The 18032-nt window shown below is 39.3% G+C and overlaps 1 protein-coding gene across 2 annotated transcripts in view; it reads left to right on the top strand.

The window, feature by feature from the left end:
• The first annotated feature begins 2410 nt into the window (after nt 1–2410).
• Nucleotides 2411–18032, top strand: part of TM7SF3 (transmembrane 7 superfamily member 3) — a 47274-nt gene continuing 31652 nt past the window's right edge. For both annotated transcript variants that reach the window (XM_023209030.2, XM_023209028.2), the window contains exons 1-2: nt 2411–2803; nt 17638–17792. In XM_023209030.2, coding sequence (XP_023064798.1) covers nt 2713–2803; nt 17638–17792 — 246 coding nt within the window. In that variant the 5' untranslated portion in view covers nt 2411–2712. The remainder of the gene's footprint in view (nt 2804–17637; nt 17793–18032) is intronic.

Raw genomic sequence — 18032 nt, 5'->3', positions numbered from 1 at the left:
TGCTTCACTGCACTCCAGCCTGGGCGACAGAACAAGACTCCATTTCAAAAAAAAAAATACAAACAAACAACAAAAGTGTATCCATTCCTCTGAGTCAATAAAAGATGTATGTTAGAAAAAAAAAAGAAAAGCCACATACTATATATACTTATTGCATCATCAGTTGCCTTTCCATAAAGACTTCAATCAGAATATAAATGAAGGGCTGCACAGGATCCTATTATAAAGCTGTATCGTAGGTTATTTAATTCCTACTTGTTGGCCATTTAGGTTGTTTTAGATGTTTTTGCTACTCTAAATAATACCTTCATGAATAGTTTTGTACACTAAATTTCTTTTAAGAGATGGGGTCTCACTATGTTGCCCAGGCCAGAGGGCAGTGGCTATTCACAGGTGCGATCATAGAGCACTGCCCCCTTGAACTCCTGGGCTGAAGAAATCCTCCTGCCTCAGCCTCCTGAGTATCTGGGACTGCAGGCATGTACCACTTCCCCCAGCTTATACTAATTTTTATATGTGTATTTAATTACGTACTTAAATCTAAAAGTGGATTATACCAAATCTACAAAAATAAGATTTTTAAACATTTTTGATGCAGATTACTTTATTAAAGTGTATATTCCCACTATCCCTACCTACTAAGAATGCCTCCTTCTCAGCTCTTTTAGCTGGATGTTCTTATACTTTTAAAATATTTACATATTAATTTCTTAATTTGATTTGTTTACTAGTGAGATTGAACTTTTTTCATGTATTTACTGGTAATTTGTATTTCTTTTTTTTGGGTGAAATTCCCTATTTGTGTCCTTAGCTAATTTTTATTTTTTGGTCATCAACTTGCCTTTTCATATTGCTTATGTGTTTAATAAAATTTAAATATTTATGTAAAAAGTATTTATGTAGCCAAGTCTACCAATCTTTTCCTTTATGGTTGTTTCCTTTGCTGTTTTGCTTCTTAGAAAGTTCCTCCCATTTTGAGATCAATTTATTAAAAAAAAAAGAGAGAGAGAGCCCTCTTCTGCTAGTTCTTTTGTGGTTTATTACTTTGCGAATTTGTTTTCACAATTAGTGTGAGATAGAGTTCTGATTCTCTCTGCCCATAGTGCAGCTAATCAGTAATAACACAATTTATTGAATAATCCATCCACTGATTCAGATGCTACCCTTATCATAATTGTTCCTTTCATATTCCTTGGATTTCATCTACTGAGGGTTATAGGAATAGGGGCATGTGGGAGAGTGAATAAGCACTACAGAAATAGATAGTGGTACCAAAGGTGTGCAAATCTGGAACGGGCAGTGGGAGAGCAGAAAAGGAACTGTGCCTGTGGCAAAGATCATTTGCTTGGCCAAACTTTAGTATGGCTTCTGAATCTTCTGCTAGGTCCATCTGTGCACTTCTTTGTAAAAATCCAGTTTCAGTGAAGAACTCCCCTTTCCTCCATATCTAATGTTTCCTCACCCTCCACCATCCCCCAGGTGATGTTCTGTCTTCAGGATGAGTCCTGTTAGGTCACTTTCACCAAATGCCCCTTACCTCTGATGTTTCCTCTTAGTAATTTTCCATCCGCTGAACTCTATGCTTCTGGTTGGCTACCAATTCCCTCTTCCCCGTGCTGTGTTCAGAGTTGAGCCCAGTCCCTCTTCCCCACTGCAAGACCCAGTTGCAGTGTTCCCTATGCCAATTGAGACAGTCCTCAATAGTCTTCGTTCGGTGCTTCAAGTATCATTGAATAATTTTGTCTTTAACACCTCTTCACATTATGGTCACAGCTATAGATGGTTAGTAGTGGGTCAATTGAACATGTAATTTCCAAGCTGTAAGTTGCTCATCAAAATATGTAAGTGAAAAAAACTAAAACCAGGGAAGGAAAGCAAGACAACCCTCCCCAAATAACTTTGTCTATGCGTCTAATTCCACATCATCGATGAGCCATTTGTCACATGGACTACTGTCCCTTAAACAGCACTCAGGTATGAGACTTGAGAGGAAGTTCAGACCAAGGCCATGTCTTCGAGGATATTTCGCTTAGAGAAAACGAAACTATTTTTAAATGTAGTGCTCATGACTAGTGCGGTAACCACTACACAAACAGCATTCTCCTGGCGTTGTTATACTAACATAAGCCTCAGCAGCGAAGACAATTGCTACCGGGGGAAATAACTGTGTTTTTCGCAACCGATTCCTCTTTTTTTTAGCTGTTGTAAAGGACCGTTAAAGACGGAAACAGGAGGTTGGTGACGTTAGTCCGCAACAGAAAGTTATTTTGTACTTTCACAGCCGCTTGCCTACTTGGTGAGATAAAAGTGGGAAGACTGGACCTCAAGCCAGGACGTCCTGGGGGCTCCCGGGAGCGTCGCGGGCTGCGTGTTCCCCGCGCGCCGGCAGGAGGCGCGCGCTGCCTGGAAACGCCCCAGCGCCGCCCGCGCCCAGAGATCCGCCGCAGTGACGCAGCGAGAGCCCGGGAGGAGGCGCGGGAACGCGCGCCTGGGGTCAGGTGCCGGAAGAGGAAACCTCTCGCTGGCTCTAGGAGTGCGGCAGGGCGCGCGCCGGCTGCTGCGGAGCTGGCAGGTGCTAGGCGTCTGCACCTGGCAGGCGATGGCGCCCATTGCGGGCGCCCCGGGATAGCGCAGGCGAGGCTGCAGGGCCCCAGCGCGCACGCCCGCACCCGTCCCCGGCCCTGGCGTGGGCCCAGCCCGGCCCAAGCAGCAATGGGGCTCCTGCAGCTGCTGGTCGTAGCGGTGCTGGCATCCGAACGCCGGGTGGCGGGTGCAGCCGAGGTCTTCGGGAACTCCAGTGAGGGTAAGGTCGGGGCACCTGGCTTCTGCATCCCAAAGTTGCTTTTGCATTTCTTGCAAGGTCAAAATCCGCCCGGGGTCTGTCAGCCTAGCAGGGCGATGGTGCTGGGGGCGTTGGTACCTGCCGGGTGGTGAGTCCAGAACGGGCACGAATGGTGTTTCCTGCAGTGGAAACACGCATGGCTAAGGAGGCCGTATTATTAACCTCCTCATTTAGCGGAGAAAATGGGAAGAGACAAATAATTCTCTTTCTTTTAATGCAGTATTATCTCCCTTAGGGAGCAGCCATATTTGTGGCTTTAACTTACTAAAGCGCCTCTTTGCTCCCCAGTGGACTGAGCTTCTGGACAGCAACACTTGGGGTGGAACTAGGGGCTTAATGACTGATGGCTCTCAAGCTGCATGGAACTTTTACACCCCCCAAATCTAGAGGCTTTTCAAATTGATTATGTTCTACAGAGTTTGAGAGGAAAAATGAATCCAGAATGGGGCTTTATTTATTTTTAAAGAGCCTTTACCATCTAATTTATTAATACCATCTGGAGACATGAAAACATTACATACTCACAATGAGAAATAAAGGACTTTCTGAATTACAGATACGTAGACATACAGATACAGAATGTAAACCCTCAATTCTACAGGTTCAGCCACAGATGAAAAATAAACACAGAAACACAAAAGCTTGCCAGTCCAGGTATCAGAGTTCTCCTTACTTGAGGGCAAGAAATTTCTAATCGATTTGACCTCAAAAAAGACAAGTGGACAAAAACTGTCTTCTCCGTTGTCTCATATCCCACAGGAAATAGGTCTCTATGAGTTTACAATTCATTTACAAAATTCCCAATCATTGCAGCTACCAACAGGAAATAACTTGTCATCCATAAATGAACTGTAAAAAGTAACAATTTAATAGAGAATAAAACTAAAATGAGAAAAACAGGAATCAACGAAGTTCTCTTGCCACTTCAAATTCACCTGTGGGAGCCAAGAAGAAACATGCCTGGACTTGGCTCCCTATGAGTACACCATTTTTGATGATTTCAGGTGCCTTTTTTTTTTTTTTTTTAGCCGGAGTCTCGCTCTGTCGCCCAGGCTGGAGTGCAGTGCCATGACCTTGGCTGACTGCAACCTCTGCCTCCTGGCTTCAAGCGATTCTCCTGCCTCAGCCTCCCTGGGTAGCTGCGATTACAGGTGCCCGCCACCACACCCAGCTAATTTTCCTATTTTTAGTAAAAACGGGGTTTCACCATGTGTGCAGGCTGGTCTCAAACTACTGACCTCGTAATCTGCCCGCCTTGGTCTCCCAGAGTGCTGGGATTACAGGCGTGAGACACCGCGCCCGGCCGATTTCAGGTGACTCTTGCTCATCTCGGTGAGAACTCAGAATGGAATGTTAGATTGTAGGTCTTGTGCTTGGTGAATGAGTTTGGGCAACAGCTCATGGTTTGTTAATATAAAATGTAAAAGGCACTAGTTGTGCCAGGCAGATCATCATGTGCTTTTCCATGAAATTAAGTGCATTCTGTTTTGTTTTGAGGTTTATAGACTAGTTGCAGTTCTGAAACATAATATTTTCTGAATAATGTGATTGTGTTCCTATGCACTTATATTTGAGAAGCCTTGTGCAAACTGAATTCTAGGATCTTTGTATAGGACTGAGGCCAAAGTTGAAAAGGGCAATTTTTTTTTTTTTGCAGAAAAACCTTGCTTATAATAGAGCACTAACATTCCCTGTGTATAGTGTGTGCCAGGTGCTTTCCATGTGCAGTGTTATTTAATCCCCACCACCCTACAATATAATGATCTTCCTCACTTATCAGAGGAACAAATGAACAACTGCTAGGGTTACAGATGGGACTTGAACCCAGGTGAGTCTCCCTGCAAATTTCATAGTCCTTCCACTTCAGTAAAGCTGCCTTCCAATAAGAATATCTTACATGGCATGGTGCTTTGTACTTAATCCTTCTGTGAATCCTCATTCTTCAAAATAGCTTTATGATGGAGGTAGAAGAGATGCTATCTCCATTTTAACAGGTGAAGAATTTGAGATATTAGAGTTTTTAGTTGATCGAGGCCAGCCCCTGAGTCAGAGGAGCGGACATCCAGACCTTTTTCTTTCTAGTTGGTGTTTTAGTATTTCATACCTAGAAATTTTTATACAAAAGTTAAAACATATGAATAAGTTGAGAAATTAATGTTTTTTCAGACACTGTTTTTTGCCTCTTTGCTATGATTAATAGCACTGATATTCCTCAACGTTATTCTTTTTGCCTTGCATTGGTATTGTCATTCTGTGCAAAAGAGGGACAATGTGGGGACTTAACTGCTGAGTGACATTCATCAGATAAAAATCAGTATGGAAAGGTAGAAGGATGTAGTTCAGGATTTGCATAATCTTCCTAGAAAATGGCTGGATTGATGTTTGATGATGATGATTCTGATAACCATACAAACTGAAGAAATTGAACATCTACTGTAATTTAGGAGGATTTACCCATCTTTGGCAGGATGAGCTAACTTGCATGACTTCGGTAGTGGCCTAAATGCTAAATAAATCTTGAAACGTGGCAGATGGAGTTCCTAGAATGTCTGAGGAGGGTGCGACCAGTAGGCACATGAGATGGATCATACTTTTAAGCAGTTTTTCCTCCTCTTGAAGTCCCAGTTCACTGCTGCCTTTAACATCTTTCATTTGTTTAGATTCATATCCAGTAACTCCTCTGGAATTTCATAATAATTGGACTTGAACACAGCATCATTTGGGCCTTGCAGTCTTCGTGCTATTGATGGTGCTTTACCAAGGTAGCAGGTCATTTGTGGTTAGTTGCAAGTGCTGTCTTTCTCTAAAAAGTGTATGAAGCTAATATGTTTATTTTTGTGCTTCCTTTCAACCTTTAGGGCTGTTGAACATTTGTAAGAAGATAACAATGAGAAATTGGGAGGGGCAGTTGACAGCTGACCAACTCAAGTAGCTGAACTGTTTTTGTTTTTAATCTGAAGAGAATTATGAAGACTAGGCTATGATAGATTTCTCTTAGAATTTGGTTGTTGTATTGAAACACAAACAGTGGAAGTAAATTTTAGTAAAATAGTAAAAAGGAGGAGTTGGAAATTTTTATGGTTGCCAGATTAGGATCTGATTCGGAAAGAAAAAGGAAAAGGTTAGGATTGGGCAGCACTTTTTAAAGTGGAATTATTGGAAAGAAAAAGTGATTCTGAGTAAGAATGGAAGATGAGTGTGAAAATTGTTTCAAGTCCCTTCTATCGGTCAGATGACAAAAAAAGCCATTTCTTTTTAGAGGAAAGCTAGTGGAAGTGCCCGAACTTGATGTTAGCCATTTGCTTTGTAATATCTTTTGATGTACTGTCTTTTTTCCTCCTACTCTCCAAGTCATAAGATCTAATTATGCCTCATAAAATGCTTCTAATAAATCCTTTTCCATATGCCTTAGAGGTGAAGTTAAATTCCTGTTAGCTTCTTTAGGATATCTTTTGGGTGTGTGTCTTCTTTTGCTAAATCTGTTTTTATGAGCAGAAATTGTATGAGTTTCTAACAGACAGAGCTGTTTAAGTTGCCTTGACTTTCAGTATCTTTTGTTGTCACTCTGTGGAAGTCTCTTTCTCAACGTAATGCTTATGATGTGCCTGGAATTTCTGTGACTGCCCTGTACATGTTAGTCCCTTTCTTCCCGCTAATTTCTTTGTAGGGCTGCTTTGAGTTCCTGATTCTCTTTCTTTCTTCCCTTTTCTTTCTTTTTTTTTTATTATTATACTTTAAGTTCTAGGGTACATGTGCACAATGTGCAAGTTTGTTACATATGTATACTTGTGCCGTGTTGGTGTGCTGCACCCATCAACTCGTCAGCACCCATCAACTCGTCATTTACATCAGGTATAACTCCTAATGCAATCCCTCCCCCCTCCCCCCTCCCCATAATAGGCCCTGGTGTGTGATGTTTCCCTTCCAGAGTCCAAGTGATCTCATTGTTCAGTTCCCACCTATGAGTGAGAACATGTGGTATTTAGTTTTCTGTTCTTGCGATAGTTTGCTGAGAATGATGGTTTCCAGCTGCATCCATGTCCCTACAAAGGACACGAACTCATCCTTTTTTATGGCTGCATAGTATTCCATGGTATATATGTGCCACATTTTCTTAATCCAGTCTGTCACTGATGGAATTTGGGTTGATTCCAAGTCTTTGCTATTGTGAATAGTGCCACAATAAACATACGTGTGCATGTGTCTTTATAGCAGCATGATTTATAATCGTTTGGGTATATACCCAGTAATGGGATGGCTGGGTCATATGGTACATCTAGTTCTAGATCCTTGAGGAATCGCCATACTGTTTTCCATAATGGTTGAACTAGTTTACAATCCCACCAACAGTGTAAAAGTGTTCCTATTTCTCCACATCCTCTCCAGCACCTGTTGTTTCCTGACTTTTTAATGATTGCCATTCTAGCTGGTGTGAGATGGTATCTCATTGTGGTTTTGATTTGCATTTCTCTGATGGCCACTGATGATGAGCATTTTTTCATGTGTCTGTTGGCTGTATACATGTCTTCTTTTGAGAAATGTCTGTTCATATCCTTTGCCCACTTTTTGATGGGGTTGTTTGTTTTTTTCTTGTAAATTAGTTTGAGTTCTTTGTAGATTCTGGATATTAGCCCTTTGTCAGATGAGTAGATTGCAAAAATGTTCTCCCATTCTGTAGGTTGCCTGTTCACTCTGATGGTAGTTTCTTTTGCTGTGCAGAAGCTCTTTAGTTTAATTAGATCCCATTTGACAATTTTGGCTTTTGTTGCCGTTGCTTTTGGTGTTTTAGACATGAAGTCCTTGCCCATGCCTGTGTCCTGAATGGTATTACCTAGGTTTTCTTCTAGAGTTTTTATGGTATTAGGTCTAACATTTAAGTCTCTAATCCATCTTGAATTAATTTTCATATAAGGAGTAAGGAAAGGATCCAGTTTCAGCCTTCTACTTATGGCTAGCCAATCTTCCCAGCACCATTTATTAAATAGGGAATCCTTTCCCCATTTCTTGTTTTTGTCAGGTTTGTCAAAGATCAGATGGCTATAGATGTGTGGTATTATTTCTGAGGGCTCTGTTCTGTTCCATTGGTCTATATCTCTGTTTTGGTACCAGTACCATGCTGTTTTGGTTACTGTAGCCTTGTAGTATAGTTTGAAGTCAGGTAGCGTGATGCCTCCAGCTTTGTTCTTTTGACTTAGGATTGTCTTGGCAATGCGGGGTCTTTTTTGGTTTCATAAGAACTTTAAAGCAGTTTTTTCCAGTTCTATGAAGAAACTCATTGGTAGCTTGATGGGGATGGCATTGAATCTATAAATTACCTTGGGCAGTATGGCCATTTTCACAATCTTGATTCTTCCTATCCATGAGCATGGTATGTTCTTCCATTTGTTTGTGTCCTCTTTTATTTCACTGAGCAGTGATTTGTAGTTCTCCTTGAAGAGGTCCTTTACATCCCTTGTAAGTTGGATTCCTAGGTATTTTATTCTCTTTGAAGTTATTGTGAATGGCAGTTCATTCATGATTTGGCTCTCTGTTTGTCTGTTACTGGTGTATAAGAATGCTTGTGATTTTTGCACATTGATTTTGTATCCTGAGACTTTGCTGAAGTTGCTTATCAGCTTAAGGAGATTTTGGGCTGAGATGATGGGGTTTTCTAAATATGCAATCATGTCATCTCCAAACAGGGACAATTTGACTTCTTCTTTTCCTAACTGAATACCCTTTATTTCTTTCTTTTGCCTGATTGCCCTAGCCAGAACTTCCAACACTATGTTGAATAGGAGTGGTGAGAGAGGGCATCCCTGTCTTGTGCCAGTTTTCACAGGGAATGCTTCCAGTTTTTGCCCATTCAGTATGATATTGGCTGTGGGTTTGTCATAAAACTCTTATTATTTTGAGATAACGTTCCATCAATACCTAGTTTATTGAGAGTTTTTAGCATGAAGGGCTGTTGAATTTTGTCAAAGGCCTTTTCTGCATCTATTGAGATCTTCATGTGGTTTTTGTCTTTGGTTCTGTTTATATGCTGGATTACGTTTATTGATTTGCGTGTGTTGAACCAGCCTTACATCCCAGGGATGAAGCCCACTTGATTATGGTGGATAAGTTTTTTGATGTGCTGCTGGATTTGATTTGCCAGTATTTTATTGAGGATTTTTGCATCGGTGTTCATCAGGGATATTGGTCTAAAATTCTCTTTTTTTGTTGTGTCTCTGCCAGGCTTTGGTATCAGGATGATGCTGGCCTCATAAAATGAGTTAGGGAGGATTCCCTCTTTTTCTATTGATTGGAATCGTTTCAGAAGGAATAGTACCAGCTCCTCCTTGTACCTCTGGTAGAATTCGACTGTGAATGTGTCTGGTCCTGGACTTTTTTTGGTTGGTAGGCTATTAATTATTGACTCAATTTCAAAGCCTGCTATTGGTCTATTCAGGGATTCAACTTCTTCCTGGTTTAGTCTTGGGAGAGTGTAAGTGTCCAGGAAATTATCCATTTCTTCTAGATTTTCTAGTTTATTTGCGTAGAGGTGTTTATAGTATTCTCTGATGGTAGTTTGTATGTCTGGGGGGTCGGTGGTGATATCCCCTTTATCATTTTTTATTGCATCTATTTGATTCTTTTTTCTTCTTTATTAGTCTTGTTAGCGGTCTATCAATTTTGTTGATCTTTTCAAAAAACCAACTCCTGGATTCATTGATTTTTGGAGGGTTTTTTGTGTCTCTATCACCTTCAGTTCTGCTCTGATCTTAGTTATTTCTTGCCTTCTGCTAGCTTTTGAATGTGTTTGCTCTTGCTTCTCTAGTTCTTTTAATTGTGATGTTAGAGTGTCAATTTTAGATCTTTCCTGCTTTCTCTTGTGGGCATTTAGTGCTATAAATTTCCCTCTACACACTGCTTTAAATGTGTCCCAGAGAGTCTGGTATGTTGTGTCTTTGTTCTCATTGGTTTCAAAGAACATCTTTATTTCTGCCTTCATTTCGTTATGTACCCAGTAGTCATTCAGGAGCAGGTTGTTCAGTTTCCATGTAGTTGAGCGGTTTTGATTGAGTTTCTTAGTCCTGAGTTCTAGTTTGATTGCACTGTGGTCTGAGAGACAGTTTGTTATAATTTCCGTTCTTGCACATTTGCTGAGGAGTGCTTTACTTCCAATTATATGGTCAATTTTGGAATAAGTGTGATGTGGTGCTGAGAAGAATGTATATTCTGTTGATTTGGGGTGAAGAGTTCTATAGATGTCTATTAGGTCCGCTTGGTGCAGAGATGAGTTCAATTCCTGGATATCCTTGTTAACTTTCTGTCTCGTTGATCTAATGTTGACAGTGGGATGTTGAAGTCTCCCATTATTATTGTATGGGAGTCTAAGTCTCTTTGTAAGTCTCTAAGGACTTGCCTTATGAATCTGGGTGCTCCTGTATTGGGTGCATATATATTTAGGATAGTTAGCTCTTCCTGTTGAATTGATCCCTTTACCATTATGTAATGGCCTTCTTTGTCCCTTTTGATCTTTGATGGTTTAAAGTCTGTTTTATCAGAAACTAGGATTGCAACCCCTGCTTTTTTTTGTTCTCCATTTGCTTGGCAGATCTTCCTCCATCCCTTTATTTTGAGCCTATGTGTGTCTCTGCATGTGAGATAGGTCTCCTGAATACAGCAAACTGATGGGTCTTGACTATCCAATTTGCCAGTCTTTGTCTTTTAATTGGACCATTTAGTCCATTTACATTTAAGGTTAATATTGTTATGTGTGAACTTGATCCTGTCATTGTGATATTACCTGGTTATTTGGCTCGTTAGTTGATACAGTTTCTTCCTAGCCTCTATGGTCTTTACATTTTGGCATGTTTTTGCAATGGCTGTTACCGGTTGTTCCTTTCCATGTTTAGTGCTTCCTTCAGGGTCTCTTGTAGGGCAGGCCTGGGTGGTGACAAAATCTCTAAGCATTTGCTTGTCTGTAAAGGATTTTATTTCTCCTTCACTTATGAAACTTAGTTTGGCTGGATCCTTTTCTTTCAATAAGGAGATGAACCTGTGAAGCACAGGAAAGCTAATGGAAGTTAATAAATGATACTTTATTGTATAGCCTTGGGCAGTTTAAAAAATTGTTTCCCATTTGTTTGAAACTTTCAGCAGCCAACTGATAGCAGCATAGTTACCTCAATTTTACTTTGAGGGAACTGAAGCCCAGAGGAAATACATTACTTGCCTGAGGTCACATAGTTGAGCCATCATTTAACAAACATTTACTGTATACCAGTTAGGTGACTATACTGTGTTAGACGTTAGAACATCAAAAATGACAAAATCCTGCACAGCCAAGAATCAAACCACAACTGGTTTGGCTAAAGCGATCTTCTGATAAAATTGTACAATGGATGTTGGATTGCCAAGGTTACACTGCCAAAGCATTTTCACACAGAAGTTAGGTTAAAGATAACTAAGACTGGGAAAAAAATACATATGTGTCCTTTGCTTGTTTATCAAATACTATGTTAGGAGTTCTCAAACCTGGCTAAGCATTAGAATTACATGGAGATCTTTTTATAAAAAGTATATTGGTGAAGAGACAGCTAGAAATAGAAATTTAAAAGAAAAAGCAGGGCCGGGTACTGTGGTTCAGTCTGTAATCCCAGCACTTTGGAAGACTGAGTGGGGAAGGATGTCTTGAGGCCAAGTGTTCGAGACCAGTCTGATCAACATAGCAAGACCTTGTCTCTACATAACGTTAACAAATAAAATTAAAGAAAAGAAAAAGTACATTTAAAATAGGCTCAAGAAACATTACGTATTCTGGGATGATTATCATGGGATATTTAAAGACCTCTACAGAGAAAATGACATAATACATCTCAGCATTCTTCAGTTAAATTGAGAAACTAAAGAAATTGAGGAATATCGCAGATTCATACATTACAAAATTCTAAAGATAAAGATATTTTAAAGATATCATTTCTCCCTAAATTAATGTATATAGTCAGGGCCATCCCAATCAAAATCCCAGCAGGTTTTTTTTTTTTTTTTTTGGTGGATATTGACAGGCGGATCTCTAAAGCTTATATGGAAATGAAAAGGACCAGAAATAGTCAAGATAAATTTGAGGAGGAAGAACAAATTTGGAGCAGGAGTTAAGAGAGTTGTAATATTTGTGTTAGGATTGGTGTCTATAGCTAGACAAATAAGCCAGTAGAATACAATTGAGACTCCAGAAGCAAACACATACGTTCACTTGACTTATGTGGAAGGTGGAACTGCAAAGCAGTAGGGAGATGGTGGTATTTTTAAATTATTTTATTTGTATAAACTTATGGAGCACAAGTGTAGTTACAGGATATATTGTGTAGTGGTGAAGTCAGGGCTTTTAGTGTATCCATTGCTGGAATTACGTACATTATACTCATTTTCTCATCTTCGGCCCCCTCCCACCTTCCTCAGTCTTCAGTGTCTATCAGTCCACAGTGTAGGCCCCAGTGTACACATTACATAGCACCCATTTATAAGTGAGAGAACATGCAGTACCCAGGGTGGTATTGTTAGTGAAGGTTGCTGTCAAGTAGATAAACATATGAAACAATGAACTGTGACCTCTATCTTACACCATGTATAAAAATCAATATCAGACTGATCTTTAGCTCTAACTGTGAAAGATAAAACAAACTTCTAGAAGTTAACATGGGACTGTATCTTCATGATCTTGGTATATGTTGGCAAAGATTTCTTTAAAATGACACAAAAAGGACTAATCATAAAGGAAAAACCTGAGAAATTGTCTGCTAAAATGAAAACTCTTAATCTAAAGGTAACAAGAGAGTGAAAAGACAAGCAACAAGAGTAGGAGAATATATTTGCAACATATCTGTCAGAATACTCATATCTATGGTGTTTTAAAAACTCCTAAAATTGAAGAAGGGCAGACAGTTCCATTTTTAATATATGTAAAAGACTCGAACAGACTTTTTTCACAAAGAGAATATCCAAATAGCCAATAAGCAAAGCAAAGGGTTCTTAACACCCATGAGTAATTAGGGAAGTGCAAATTAAAATCACAGTCAGAGACCACTATCTACCCAGCAGATAAATGAAGGATACCAAGTGTTGGTGAGACTGTTGGGCAGTTGGAATACTTTCCTACAGTAAGTTGATGAGGTATACATTGGCAAAACATTGTTGGAAGACTGGCAGTATCTACTGAAGCTGAAGATGAGAATACCCTATTACCTCATAATTCTATTCATAGATTCCACCCAACAGAAATGTGTATATGCATGTACCAAAAGACATGCACAGAAAATGTTGAGAGTTATTTATAATTCTAAACCAGAAATACAGATGTTTATTAACAGCAGAACAGATAAATACATTGTAGCATGTTCATTTCATGAAGTATGCAAGAATGATAATGAGTTATGGCTACTTATGGCAGCTGGAATGAATTGCACAAACATAGTGCTGATTTTAAAGAAGCCAAACACACAAAAATTGTGTGTAAATTCTATTCAATTGAATTCCCCCAACTAAATTCCTAGGGTTTGAACTTAGGACCCTGTTTCCCTCTGGGGGAGCAAAGAAGATGTGATTGGGAGGGGCCACAAGGGGACCCCTAAGGTGCTAGAATGCTGTTTTGGTGCTGGTTAATTCATGGGTGTGTGAACTTTGTGTATTTCTCTGCATAGTATTTAATGAATATTTGGTCACTAGAGAAAATTTTAAAAATAAGGAAATGTGTAATGAAAAGAAAAAAAAATCACTTAAAATACACTCCCAGAGATATTTCCTCTTAATACCCCTACCTATTTTGTCAAGTGACCAGGTTGTAAATAATGTATACAATGTCCCTCCCTTTTATCATCTGGCTTCTGCCTGGTTCCCACTATAGGCATTTGAGGAAAGGAAGATGATGAGGCATCATTTTCCTGTAGCTTTTGGGAAATCCAGGAAGTAACAGATGAATGTTATAATTATTCCTGAAATGTAGGTATATTTCTTGAAGAAGAATTCAGAAGCAAAGACTGCAGATTAATTTTTGGTCCTAATCATTATGTATTCTCACATGGTCTGTTTGTTTTTATTTCTGAATTTCTTAGACTAAAACAAGACTTTTTAGGTACAGTTTAACCATTTAAGATCAAAGGTCATCTGTTACACTGTCACAGCAAAAACTCTCTCAAATAGATTTATTGCCTGACACATATGCTTTCTGGAATAGTCTTCCACAAAATCAGAACTATTTTATTTCTTACTAATTTATTATTCATGCTGTAATGGTAACAGCCTAGATGTTCATTAATAGGAGATTGGGTAAATGATTATGGTACATACCCAGAATGGAATACTCTGTAGCTTTTAAAATGGTAAAGCTAGAATTATCTGTGTTGTTATGGAAAGATGTATTAGACCTGTTAAATGGGCAATATCAAACATACATCTATCTTTTTCCATCTGTGTGGAAGTATGCATGCTGATATCTGCGTAAGCCCTAAAAGATATATCCCAACTGTTAGCAGTGATGATTTCTGTACAGTGTGCTTGCTGGAGGAGTTGACTTTCTGTTTATTTTGCACCTTTTATAAGGATTATATATTTTCTAGAAAAATATTACCATTTTAAGGGAAAGCAAAACAGTGACAGAATGTTAACAGAATGTCCCATTTTGTCCCTTTTTTTTTTTCTAGTGTGTGTTCCTATTTTATAAACATTTAAAATGTAGAGTTGGCCTGGCGCAGTGGGTCGTGCTTGGAATCCCAGCACTTTGGGAGGCCGAGGTGGGTGGATCACGAGGTCAAGAGATTGAGACCAGCATGGCCAACATGGTGAAACCCAGTGTCTAGTAAAAATGCAAAAAATTAGCTGGGTGTGGTGGTGCGCACCTGTAGTCCCAGCTACTCGGGAGGCTGAGGTGGGAGAATCGTTTGAACCTGGGAGGCAGAGGTTGCAGTGAGCTGAGATCGTGCCACTGCACTCCAGCCTGGTGATAGACCCAGACTCTGTCTCAAAGAAAAACAAAAAACAAAAAAAAAAAAAAGAAAGAAAGAAAAAGAAGGACATGTGTGAAAAAAAAAAGTCAGCCGGGAGGGGTAGCTCATGCTTGTAATACCACCACTTTGGGAGGCTGAGATGGGCAGATCACTTGAGGTCAGGAGTTCGAGACTAGCCTGGCCAACATAGTAAAACCCCGTCTCTACTAAAAATACAAAAATTAGCCAGGCGTGGTGGCACATGCCTGTAATCCCAGGTACTCAGGAGGCTGAGGCAGGAGAATTGCTTGAACCTGGGAGGTGGAGATTTCAGTGAGCTAAGATTGCCCCACTGCACTCCACCTAGGTGACAGAGTGAAACTGTCTCAAAAAATAAAAAATAAAAAAAAGAATCAGTTAAAATATTCTCCCAGAGATACCTGCTTTTAATATTCCCCTACTTATTTTGTCAAGTCATCAGTTGTTTAACAGTATATTTTAGTTTCCATGGTTCTGTGTTTCCGTACTGTCTTTCCAAAGTTTTGTTTCTCCAGGTATTTTTGAGTTGTGATTCATCCTCATCCTGGGTGATAGGTTAAGGGAAGGTTAAGAAAAGTTTACCATGAAGCCTTCTCTAGTTGATGGCTTCAGTCTCTTCCAGGGCTTTTAAAGGCTCTGTATACTGTTCTGATGGAAGGCCCATGTCATGGGAGATAGATAGAAGGATTATTAAAACATTTTCTAAAATATATCAAAGGGCAAATTTAAGTGATAATTACAGAAGTCTTGGATAACCTTTATGAATTTGTTTGTATCAGTTTTGATCATGGTGCCCAACAACTAGAGTGCCTACTCCACAAGTACCTTATAAATATTTGCCAAACAGGGAAAATGAGAACAAAAGGGAAAAACTGAAGATGTAGACTAGAAAAGGCAGGGTAGTGAGTGAGTTGAGTGCTGTGAACTGTGAAAGGATATAAATCTTATTAATTTCTAGGAAAACAGACTGACACTGCCAAAACAGGTGGGAATTTTTAAGACTTGGAGGATGCATGATGGATGGAACCAAACTTGAAGGGCAATACGTGAAATATTTTTAGTGTAATTTACTGAAATCCATGTAGTTTTATGTATAATTTGCTTTTCTAATAAAATAATCATGATGATGGGAAGGCCTGGAAAATTTAAACATGTTTTTCTTGTTTCTCTTTAAAAAGAAAAAACACACGCACACAATTTTTTTCAGACTTCCCCACCCAGATTCTATTGACCACTCCTTAATATTTTAACCTCTGTTCCAGCTGGAGTTTGGTCCATAGAAGATGTAAAATGTCTTTCTGGTTCCATAAATAGGAAATATACTATCTTCATTTGTCATTGTTAAAACTACTAAAATTTTCTCTAGAGTTTTAGAAATGAAATTGTAACCATAAGTAACCTTGTGTTCTATCACCATTTTTTAAAAATTAAGTTATGAATGTAATATAGCATCACAGAACTTAGGAAAAATATATGGAGGTTAACATTATTCTAGTCTTAGCCCTATTTGTGTCTTCTTTTTGGCTCTTCTTCCACAGGCTACTCATTCTTGATTTTTTTTTTTTGGTTCTGTTTGGTTTTAAATCATCCAGTCGAGCTTTTGTACTAAAAATAAAAGTGTTGAAAATTGACCTTCTTGGGACATAGTATATAAGAATGTGTTATAAAGTTATTTAGTATCTGAAATGTTTTCTTTTGCCACCCACCGACTCTAATTTCCTTCTAAAATAAAACATGACAGTTCCACTGTGGGACTCGTGTGAATTATAATCTTTTTTTCATCAACGCCTTTTCATCTATATTTAATCTAAATCTTCTGTTTATTTGTTTAGAATTGAACCCCGCAAGACTGCTTATGTGAAGCTTGGGATCTCCTCTGCTTTTCATGCAGACAGATCTGACTATAGGATGGGGGGTGAGGTAGGAATCTAGGATTACACAGGAGTAAAAGCAACCTAATTAAAGGAATATTTGAGAGTTAGATCGAGAAAAGACAGAGCTGGTGTGCAGCTGGCAGAAACACACCACAGAGAAGTGGAGACAGAGTCAGTGAGATGCGGGCCATGGAGGCAAGTAGACAGATGGGACAGGCCTGGAAGAGGTGTTGAAAAACTGTCCTTGTTATAACCTATCTTTTTTTATGGACTCTGAGCTTGATCCTTAAGCAAACAAAAGCTCTCTTTTCCAGGATGCCTGTGGTTCACAATAGTATGTGCAGCGCCTGGTGTGGGCCCTCAACAGACATTTTTGTCAGTACTGATGGCACCTTCCTTTGCAGTCTCCATGAGACAGATGAGGAAATTGAGGCTTAAGGGGATTTAAGGAACGTGCCTAAAATCACACAGCTGGTAAACGCTGGTATTAAATTGCAGCCACCTGTGTCTCTTCAGGCTATGCTGACTTCAGAATTCACTAGACAGTTATAGTTCTTTAACACCAGCACATTCATGATTGTTAGTAGCCCCACAGGATTGTCATCTTCAGATTCAAGGACTCTGTTCCGAAGATCGTTGTTATTGCTGCTGCCAGAGGGGAAGTTTCTCTGGGCTCCAGGAGCCTGTCTTTGGCATATCTTTTGAAACACCTCTTGCATTTTAGTTCTGAGCTCTATCATTCACTGGCTGGATGACCCTGGGTGGGCTGCATCACTTTTTAAGCCACATTGTCTTTAGCAGGGAAATAGGAGCAATAACTGTCTTTACCTCAAAGAGTTTTTCTGAGGATTAAATTCTACATTCGTTTATGAATGTGATCTCTGCAAATTGATATGAGAGTACCAGTGTTGTAATGAAAAGTTTTATCTCGTTGTAGGTCTTATTGAATTTTCTGTGGGGAAATTTAGATACTTCGAGCTCAATAGGCCCTTTCCAGAGGAAGCTGTTTTGCATGATATTTCAAGCAATGTGACTTTTCTTATTTTCCAAATACACTCCCAGTATCAGAATACAACTGTTTCCTTTTCTCCGGTAAGTACAAATAATTATTTTAGTAAAAATCATTTCTATATTTTGGGGTCTGGTATTTAGTATGAGCATTAGAATTTGATATCTCTCTCTTTTATGTTTATGACCTTATGTCTTAAATTTTAAAAAATCAAAATAGGATGTTTTCAAGTTAGTGATTGAAAGTATTTCAGGCCTTTCTTGAGTGTGGCAGTCTCTGACCTAAAAAGGCGTAATGGAGAACTGAGTTGGGGGGAAGGGCAC

Source organism: Piliocolobus tephrosceles, chromosome 10, assembly GCF_002776525.5.
Source record: "Piliocolobus tephrosceles isolate RC106 chromosome 10, ASM277652v3, whole genome shotgun sequence".
Classification (NCBI taxonomy): Eukaryota; Metazoa; Chordata; class Mammalia; order Primates; family Cercopithecidae; genus Piliocolobus; species Piliocolobus tephrosceles.
The sequence above is the reverse complement of the archived record's forward strand: the minus strand, read 5'-3'. Positions and strand labels throughout refer to the sequence as shown.